Below are 11,197 nucleotides of genomic sequence, written 5' to 3' on the forward strand. Positions count from 1 at the left end.
ATTTTTGTTCTAAAATGTACAACGATTGAAAATTCACTATCTAAGTCTCCATGCTTGTAGAAGAACCCAAATTAATATTAACAGAAATTCTCCAATTATTACTTTACACATTGTATTTCATTCTACGTCATTCTTAATCTCTGTTGTAATGATTTTCTGTATTCAAAACAACATTCAGGTAACACGACGAACCACGTCCAGTACTTGATCGATTATAGTGCTGGATTGATCCAAACTGCACAGTACAAACATGCGATGAAAATCCTTTCTACAGCCGATGAATTGAATAAGGTATTTCCTCTACTGTTTGTAGTATTATTAGGCAACACGGTTTACCAGGAGATCATCCTCAGATCATACATGATCCAGGGCGCAACATTTTGACGTGACAAATTATTGAATTATGAGTGTGTCAATTGTTGAAGAGTTTCAGAAAGACTGATTTTGAGTGATTGGTATGACTACAGAGTAGAACCACGTGACATAAAGTAACACAGAGAAATGATATACTTTCTTTATTAACCCTGCTATGCTATGTTATTTACGATACGGGATAGTCTAGTAAAATGGTGTCCCAAAAAGCGTATTGTACTAAAAGTACACACTGATAGAACGTGCTCTACAGTACTGATGAATTTTCGGTTTACTGAAAAATTTGAATGATCAAAGTCCTTTGTCCATTAGCAGATATTTGGCGTATTTTGACATGGCAACCAAACCGTCGTGCCGAAATTGAAGCCACGAGGAAAAGCGATGAATTTTTGCCCGCAATTACCAAATTTTTCATGCAAATAAATGAGACTAGTCACAAGGAGTATTCTCAAAAAACGACAATATAAAATAGGATCTTGAATAATTCATTGCAGCGGTTTTCGAAGTCTCGAAATTTCTCGCAGGAAATAAAGTTAAAATTTCAGGCTATACGGGGCTAACAATTGGTTTTCTTCTGATTTGCTGCGGCAAAAAAATGTTGGTTACCTAATCGATCTTTAGGGATGTATTTCCACTGACAGAGAGAACCATACTAACATTGTGATTTTGGAAGCCGAGATGCTTTTCTCACCGAATAGATTTGTAGGATCATTTTTCTGCTATTTGGAACCTTAGCGGTACAAAAAAAAGTGCAGAACATCGTAGGATCAACACTTAAGAAATTGCGCAAATAATACAAAGAAATCTTTCGTTTTTCAAATGTAACTTCAAATCTGCTGCTTGTAGCGACTAGAGATTACACGTAATCGCTTCGTCTCGAAAAATTACGTCGATGTAGCGGCAGAATAAATAAATTCCAGCATTAATAAAAATTCACAAAAAAATGGGCTATCAAAGTCCGAAAGGTCAGTTTTTCTTTTTTTGCGATTTCCTGCGAGTCCAACACTTTTTGTCGCAGAATAAACTTCGCAGCATCCTTTTTCCCTGAATTGGATACTTAGGAATCCAAAAAGACACGCAGAACACCTTAGGGTCAGTAGCTGCGAAAATACGACAAAACTAAGTGGTTTTTTTCTCTGCCTCTCTCAAATCATTGTCCGCACGAGTTGGGGACTAGATAAAAATTGCTCATAGTACACTTTCTTCACTCGCCTTTATGCTGGGATGGAGAATTTATGACTATACTTTTTTCTTGCAGATGAATGAAGGCGTCAGCGATGATGATGATAAGTCCATCACTAACAAGATCGTTACCAAGGGAGTGATACTGTCCTTGATAAGTGAGCAAAGTGCAATTCTACTTAGTTTCAAAGAATAAATTCCAATCATGGAGAAAATATGTTTCTCCAGGTGAAACGTATTTTCGACTGGGATATTACGACAAGGCGCATCGTTGCACTCTCGACGAGATGGCAATTTACGGCTACATGCTACAAACCAGGAAGACGTTTGCCTATAATCAGCTTATTCCTAACGAGCGTAGTCAATTGTTACGTGAATGGTTTCCTGGTCTATCTATCGGAATGATTTCTGGCAAAGAAACTGTCGAGAAGAGTAGAATTTCGGCATGCATATGCAGACTATCCTCAATATTCATGGTAAATCATCGGTTCAAAGAGGTTGGCAACTTAAAAATGATCCCTAGAATGAAATGAAATGAAATGATCCTAGAAACCCTAGAATATTCATTTTATTTTACTCAGCAACGATTTATTATATTCAGAAGATTAATCTGACTCCGCAATTTCACTTCAGCACTTTTTATATTATGGCGTTAGTATCATTAAATATTCAACATCAGTCAGACTGTTGATAGGAAAAATCTGTTGTAGTGAATTGGTAATAGTTTTCAAAACAAAATAAGCCCGCGTGGAACAAAATCGACTGAATCCATTAGGTTTTGGACTATTTTGAAGTAGTTTGAACCAAAAAATGTACACCCTAGTTTTCGTTCATACCTCTAGCATGTTTTTAGAGCATTTTTAAGAAAACCGTCATAGTTTGAAAATGCATTCATTTGAAAAATTTTCAATCTTTGATTATCTCGTACTCCAATAAAAAAAAAAATGCTGATTTTGAACTTACTCACAAATGAATGAATGAATATTTTGAAACACGAATCGTTTTTTATGATTATTAATATAAAATTATTTGTTTTACCCAAAAATTTCGAAAATTTTGTTTAAAAAATATCAAATCTGGTATTAAAAGCCTAAGAGGTTTGAATGTCGTTACTGTACGTCGAAATTATATAACTATAGAACATTTAAACTAGATTTCGAAACGTCATTACAATTTTATTGTTATAATTTCATTTATAGAATTCCACATTATCTGCTGCATTTAATTGGACTCTAGTAAAGTATTCGATTAAGATACGGCTACCCCACAGAAAAAAATATTTATCAAGGCGTATAGTTCAATTTTGGAAGTGCATTCCTTGTAATTTTCCCAATTTTCAAATTTTCAGACGAACGATGAACCCAAGCTAGCCAAATTAACGATCACGGCGAGCTTGAATATCTCGGCGAAGTGCAAAGACCAGCCGATAACCGAGTTGTGTTCGTACAGACTGGCGATGTTATATTACCAGCAGACAGGAGATGTCAGGTTTTGTCAACGCCTTGAAAAATCGGCGCTCAGGATAATAGCCGATCGATATGTGTGGGCCGATCTCGAGAGCGTGCTTATAATTGCCCGAGTATACGAATCGATATTCTACGCAAAGTACAAATCATTCCACTTAAGCCTTACTAATTTTTTCAGAAGGATCGTCTATTTCAGTACATATACATTTAAAAAAATTATTACAAACGCTTGACTCATCAGATTTTTTTTCCAAGGGATGGGTTTTGTCAAAAGTTCCAATATTATGCGCTATACCGCAAATTAGGTATTTTTAGGCGGAGATAATAATTTTACGTATCAGCTCAAGGCGAACCGAAAGCGAGTGCTGAAATTGTTATTTGAGTTAAATAGTACATTGTGCAACAAGGGATTAAAGTCGGTGATTATACCCAAGGGAATAGTCGACTTTTGTTCCTGTGTTACATATAGGACTTTATTTCCGACTCAACTATGGCCATATTATTGACTTGAAAACACCCAGACATGAGGTAAATATCTACAATCCGATGGCTATCCGCAGTCCGCAGAAGGCTTCAGTACGAAGTTAAAATTTGGCTAGACTTGAGCTAGTTAAGACGGAATAATATGCTACTTTCGTCCCGCTTTTCAGGTCAATAAAGTTAGCATTACGGTTGAGTCGGGAATAAAACTGTTTACGGGTGAGTCTCATATTACATTTTTACGGTAAAGCATGAGACGTGATTTTGACGCCAGTTGAGATCCAGGCGTCGGCCCGCGCAACAGAAGTCAAAGCTTTGGCGTAACCTATCTTTATAAAAAACTACGCCTCGAAACTGCCGTATAAAAACATTATTAGGCAGTTCTGAAATTAGCCATATAAATTTACACTTTGCGGATCGAAAACAGGCATCATTAAGTGACTTTTTCATGCATTTCCCGGGAAATAGTATATTCTATAACAAGGATGCAAAGTCGGTCTTTTGCGATGTGAGTCGTAGGTGAGCCGAAGACGAACATTGCAAATACGCGAGGCGAAAAGACCGCTGCTTCCTTGTTGGATACGATTCTTTATACCGGGACAATCTCTTGAAACTTGAAAATTAACCGCGCATGCGCCAAATAATTCAATCTCATTGGTCGGTGAAATATTCCCGCAGCGATATTTTTGTCTGCGATGCAGGCGAGCCAACGTACGACAAAATGTGTACGTTTGAATTATCAAAGCGCATAAGCATTAAGTTCCGACCGTTCTTTGAAGAATCAACTTTCCGGCCCAATACCAAATGCTTCCCAAACCTTTCCGAGTCACTAACGCAATTATTTGAGATTCTAACCTCGAAAATACGTATCAACTACATCGCTGCCAGACACAGTTTGACCGCTGAAACTGGCGATGACCAACCTGCACGAACAGACGATAAAACTCGCGCATGCGTAGTTGATTTTTAAGTTTCAAGATACTGCCCCGATATAACAAGAGTGCGTTAAGCTTTTTTTCACGAAACACGAAATTGAGGTTAGGGTCGCGTAATGTCAAATTTGCTTGTGACAACGCATGCGCATTCGCAGACTCACTTTACCGTCATAGAAACGGGTATTTCGTGTACTGAAACTACGCATAGAAAAACGCGTAAAACATGCTCGCGTTACATAAAATATATTAAAGACTGTCCCTTAATTTAGGTATGTCTTACAGTTAAAAGAGAACAGCTAAAGTAACCGAAAAAATGCGTTTAATTATCGTTCTCATTTCTAATTTTATGGGATATTTGAAATTGATTTTTTATCTGAAAAAAATTGTTTATATTGGTAGAATAGTGTCAAATGTCATGAAAAAAAAATATATAAGCTCAACAATTATTAATGCAATGTTATAAACTTTAAAGAAATTACGTGTCCACTCTCATGTGTACACCTTTTGTTGTAGGCTAGGAAGATTTCTGAAAAAATCTGATATTTTTGTTGAAAGATAAAGAATCGAATTACATTCAAAACAAATTTTTTCTACCGTTAGATTTAAATCAGTTCTGAAAGGGTTCATGTGAAATGGCATATACTGTTTACGATTGCAAAACGTATGAATTGATTAGACGTAACAGGAATGACAATGAAATTGCAAAAACTTTCGGGATTTGAACGCTTGCAAAGAATATAATATGAACGGTAAAAACGGATTACAAAACTTATAAAGATTTCACGGACAAAAAGACGGCATGAAAACTTCAGAGGGGATACAAAAAAAAAACCGATTAAAAAGATTGCAAGCTATTGCAAGTATCGCATCATACATATATTGGGATTAAAATTAAATTCAAAAAGCTTTCCGGAAATCCTTAACGTGTTAAACAATTAATTAAACACTAGCAATTGCTCGTTTAATTTTTTTTTTAAATTAATGTTCAAGTGAAATGTCGAGTAAGCTGTTCTTACTTTATTACTGCTTTCTTTTCGTGTTTAGATTGATCAGAGGCGAACTTCAAACAGCAATCGAGTACGGATTTCAGGCTCTACAGATCGCTGGGAAGTTCCACTCCATCAATATTCGACTTGATATTTTACCGATCCTTATTCAGGCTATGGTAAAGACTCTTCACACTCAAAGTTACGCAATTCACATTTGCAGGCTGTTTGAAGGTAGTCGATTACTAATTTTTTTGTCGCTGCCCTCTAAATTTCAGGCGAGGACAGAAGAAATATAGTAAAAATAATGAGGGTTGTAGCGCAGCAAAGTAAGATTTGAATGTATTCGATAAACATGTTGAAATAAACCGAACTTCAGAAGAATAATTCATTCAAAAAATGTAACATCGGTTGAAGTAGATGATTTTGATCAAAATTGAGGTCAAGAATTATACAATTTTGATTCAATAAATATGTTTCTACACTATTATGCCGTTCAACTCGATGTCTGTGATTTTTGTCTACATCGCAAATAGTCAATTACTCCATGTAGCAGCTACTTTTTTTTTTTAATAATACTGCTTTCGAGAAATAAAAAAACGCGCATCGTTGAATCAATTGAGTAATAATGATTTCAAGGAGGTTATACTACAATTTATTATATCACAGAAAGAATTTCAGAATCCTCAAGTAAAAAAACAAAAAAAATATAGCTCACGTGCGATTGACAAAAGTATTACAAAAAAAATCAAATTGTGTCTGAAAAGAACAGTCCTCGCGTTAAGAAGAGAAAAATTTTTCTTGTACAAATAATTCCCTAGGAATTAATGGCGTGACTGATTTTGCTCAAAACCCGAATAATTTTAATTAGTTAAATGAACCAGGTTTGTGGACAAGATTCCTGAAAAAAATCTGTTATACATTAAACACATGCCAACTTTTTTCTGGTTTAATACAACAACTTACGTTTTACTCTGCGCAGGTATTTCAAACTAGTCGTATAATGAAGCTGGTTTACAACTTTTCTCAAACTTCCTTTCAGGTGCAGGCGAAACGAATTCCGGAAGCCGTCGACCTGCTTCAGGAGCTTTCTTACCTGGCTCAGGAAGACGTCGACATGTCCGCTACTATTTGGTACTACGCTCTTTGCCTGGACTTGATTCTTGAAGTAGGAGTATCAGTGGAATCGCTTGAATCTTGTCAAGAATTCACGAACAGATTTTTGGGTAAATTTTTCAGTTCTCTTATTCGAATCTAGCAATCATCCAATTTTATTCTTGACTTTCTTTCCAAATTTGGCTTCGCGATTATCACTTATGCGATTTAAAGCACAGCTGCAATCGCTTGTTCTGTTTTTTTTTTTACATTTTTTACAGCAGCGAATGGGGCAAATCTCACCGTGATCAGAGATTCTGATGGATCAAAACGATTGATCACTAACATTTGGCTCCTGCTAACTAGGATGTAAGTTCAAAGAGTTTAGTCCGTTTTTCTATTAACTATGTGCACCCTGGTTAAAATTATATGCATTGAATTTTTATTTTGTTAATATTTTTTTTAAACCCCGAATTTTCTTCATTTTCTTTGGTAAAGTGAACATTCTGAATAGTCTGAAAACTGAAGGTGAATTAAAATCTGCTTATGAGAAACTTAATTCGAGACTTAGGAAAGTGTAGAACTTTTTTTATGAGAATACAGATTTTTATTCACTCTTGAACCCCGGGGTAACTTTTGGAGACTATAAAACAAACTTTTGCGAAAAAAAATAGTATTGATTTTGTTCGGGTTAGATTAAGGAAAGAGGTTATATGTATAACAAGGAAAGGTCCGTCTCTAAATTCGTTTATCGTCGCGATATATTTAGTACCGAAGTTCTCTGTATACAGACGCTCTCGCTCCAGCGCGATCGTTTATACGGTCAGAAAACCCCCTCCCCCTTCCATCACCAAGCGCGGAGAGGGGAGGGGTGCGCACGCAACTGACAATGCTCGACATCCCGAGAATCTTGATTTCAGTATAAATTAAATCTATACTCATTTATTTGTCATTTATTACTTATATATTATTTAGCGCTACGGTAAATAACCCAAAATGTGATATTTTTGGATCAAGGTTCCGCAGGATCGAATAAATTCATTTCATGCGTCATTACGACTCCGATTTTTACTTCGAATCTCAGAGAGAAGAAACCCTCCTCTGATTGTAGTACTTTTAATTCTCTGTTTCTCTCCCTCTCTCTCTCTCTCTCTCATTCCCATGCTCGCGACTCCAAAATCGGCCTCAGATTAACACACGGTTTACCTGTGCACGAGTGAATGATCCAACAAATCTCGGAAGCAACTTCCGCGAGAGATCTAACGCACACCCAGGGCTATTCCAAAGGACGCCCTGGTCCGTATGGCTTATCGGTTTAGGGGTCCCATTTCTCCCCGTACCTTTCGAGATTTCTAGGCGACGAGAGAGAGAGATTCATATTCTTCGCAGTCAAATATTATTTTATTATTCCTGCGCAACCGTTCACAAATTTTCATTCTCAATGAAAAATCACATCGTCCGAAGCTTATCGCATTTATGATTGATCGTTCTCTCTGAATAAAACAATTTTAAAACTCTCACCCAGGGACATTTCATTCGGAAAGGCAAACAAATTCTGAACAAGACCTTCTGCGCGTAACAGATTTCCTGCGATACCGCGATCGGAATTTATTGATTGTTTGTTTTGTGAAAATCAGGTCGTAGCGATCAATCAGTTCACGCTTCTACATATCGAGGTATTTCCACCAAAGGAAAACATCAATAGCGAAAACTCAAGTATAAATGCCTTACGCATCATTTTCATAACTTGAATTTAATTTTTATTTTCATATGACAACAAATGAAATCCGATATTCGAGACAAAGCAATGACAATAACTAAAACGGAAACGCTAATAATCAAGTAATAGTAATTGGAACATATTAATTTGAATGGAAACAGTTGCAATAATTAAATCATAACAACTAAAAAGCAACAGATTTACTGAAAAGTAGATTATTCCATCAATTTTCTAGTTAATTTGCTTGGAGCTAATATTTTTTTAAAAACCAGTTTGTAGGTACTCTAAGCTTTGAATAAAAATTGTTCAGCAATTGTTCATGAAAATTTTTGTACTCGTTTCTAATTCTAAACACGAACGAAATTTGTTTGATAACAAATTCGGGGCTAACCGAATTTCATTAAAACGGTGAGAACAAATTTCTAATATTAAAACTCTATTATTCTCAGATAATTGGTAAAAAGAATCAAATAATCTTCGTAGAAGCATACTAGAATTTTCTGATTATTTTGTTTTATGGTGCAAAATTATATCACGATCCAATATATGAAATATGTTCTATATATAATATAATTATAATAAATTTAAAGCACGCTTACAGGGGAATGGATTCTGCAAAATATGAGCTTCCGCGTGACATTTATTTGGCTGAAACTAAGCACAGCAGTTATTCTGATTTGTGGACAATTTTAAAGGTTCGTCCATGCTTAGACTTTTCAACTTTCAAGGTGAATCAATTCTTTTCACTGCTTCAAACTGAATTTTCAACAAATCGAACATAGGTTACTGACTTGTGAGTTTGCACACATTTATCTGTCATTTTCAGGCTAGTTCGAAAACACTTTTACATCATAGCCTTCGCAAAAATTGGCGATAATGTTAATTAAACATAGCAGTTTCCTGCAAAATTTTTTTTAATAACAAAAAACAAAGGGAAAAGATATAATCTCTATACTTTTTTAAATATACTCATGTCTTTGGGATGTATAAAATCAGCTTTTGTGTACGTAAAAAAGTCAAAGGAATTGATGTAACCATTGTTTTTGTATTGATCATTTCGCAAAATTAGTTTTAACGTCGTACCGTCTTGTTGATAATTTATTTTCGCAGGCTGTGGAATGCCGGGTACTGAAGATAACGTATTTCTTGAACTACAAAAAGGCCAACGCTTTGCTAGACGTTAGGAACGACGTAACCGAGTTCCTCGAGCATCTGACGAAAGCTTCAAAAATTTCCGGCTTCGTAAAGCCGCGACTGTTTTTATTGAAAGCGTACATGAACGTTATTCGAGGGCGCATGAACAAGGCGAAAAAACTTGTTGGTGTGGCTCTGAGAAATGCTCACAACCAAGAAAATCTCCTCATGCAAGCCTCCATCGAACTTCACAGAAAGGTGACCGCAGTTATATGATTTAAAATTAGTAAAAAAACAAAAGAGTTGAGCGATTTTTTAGCACACTTTTGAAATTTTCAATTAGATACAAATCTGTTGTAAAAAATTTGAACTACATATCTTGTAAACTGAAAAATACAAGCCTTTATTTCTTATCGCAGTTTATAGGTCTGAAAAAGATATTATGACTGATCGTTGAAGTGTTCTCGAAATAATTTCATGCCATACTTCTAATGGTTTTTATTCATCTTAACTCACTGTTCAATTTATCGTATAAAAAAATTGTTCTCGACAATCGTAAAGCTTTCAAGAATCGTTCAAAAATCCTTTTGCTCAGAATGCAGACGTTTTCGAATATTTTGGCGAACTGTATTTTTCGTCGATAACGAGTTAAAATGTGACGACCGTTTTTATACCCACAAAAAGTTTGAACTGTTTTCCTTTCATATTTATCTGAATTAATATCACGTAATTTTGAAACTGAACGGTAAGATTCATAAAAATATATGCGAAAAAATGAATGTATCAAAAAAATTTAACTCGTTTAACGGATTACGATTTGAATAAATTTCCGCCTAAAAAACTTTGGAAGCAAGATTGAAAATAATGTTTCGTTTTATACGAATAGATATTTTTGGTTCAGAAAATCTTTTCGAGATTGTGTAACAAATTGCACACTTTGTAAATGTTGTATTTTCTTTTTATTTTAGGCCTGGTTCGATAATTATTCAGCGACGAATATACACTGGATAGAACTTGCCAATCAAGAAGAACGCGTCGATTGGCACGACGTTTGCAATTTGTCAAACGTTGATTACATGTCGATTATGTATTGCCTTCCAAAACCAGAAAATCACCTTTGATTGCGTCGGATAGCTGTATCCGAACATTTCTCGTGCAGATCGCAGTAAAATAAGCATTGACAGATTTATGATGTCTAATTGGCAGATATAATTCATCACCAAAAATATTTAGACAGTTTGATGGAAAATCAGTATTACTTACATGTATAATTTATGTATTATAATTTTTCACTTGTTGAGAGTAAAATAAATTTCTACAGTTGGTATTCGACGTAGAAAATTGTTTCAACATTTATTCTTTGATATCTATGGGACATTCCACCCGAGGCGAATCGACCAATACAAAGCACGATTTTTGAAATGATTTGAAATATTTATTTTAGAAAATCTACAGATATTACGCAGCGTGTAAGTAATGGAGGCATTAGAAATGTAGTTACAAGGGTGTAGAATAAACATTCTACTAACAACGAGTGTTGAACCTCATTATATTCATTTGGTAACGAATGTTTCAGTCAAGAGTTGTGATATTCCGAAAATGATTTCGGTGATACTGCTTGTCCACGAAAAAACCCGGTATACCAATGAATGGTAAAAAAAAGAAAATTCCTACGCTTCCATTCAATTTCACTTGTTTTCATCGACTGACCGTTACCGATGCGTTGAAAAAACAAACAAATCAGCACGAAATTCATTTTTTAAACGGCAGCAGACATTTTTTCATCGGTCATTAAAAAGTCATTAAAATCGTGAAATATTGCGTTAC

At 35.2% G+C, this 11,197-nt stretch overlaps 1 protein-coding gene across 1 annotated transcript; it reads left to right on the plus strand.

Annotated features, from left to right (window-relative positions):
- Nucleotides 1–8,834: 8,834 nt before the first annotated feature.
- On the plus strand, nucleotides 8,835–10,491 carry LOC124294417. The gene is made up of 3 exons (XM_046739391.1): nucleotides 8,835–8,931; nucleotides 9,347–9,628; nucleotides 10,339–10,491. Exons 1-3 carry the CDS (start codon nucleotides 8,842–8,844, stop codon nucleotides 10,489–10,491), a joined length of 525 nt encoding a protein of 174 aa, XP_046595347.1. The 5' UTR covers nucleotides 8,835–8,841.
- Nucleotides 10,492–11,197: the final 706 nt, after the last annotated feature.

Source organism: Neodiprion lecontei, chromosome 5 (assembly GCF_021901455.1).
Source record: "Neodiprion lecontei isolate iyNeoLeco1 chromosome 5, iyNeoLeco1.1, whole genome shotgun sequence".
In the NCBI taxonomy this organism is placed as follows: domain Eukaryota; kingdom Metazoa; phylum Arthropoda; class Insecta; order Hymenoptera; family Diprionidae; genus Neodiprion; species Neodiprion lecontei.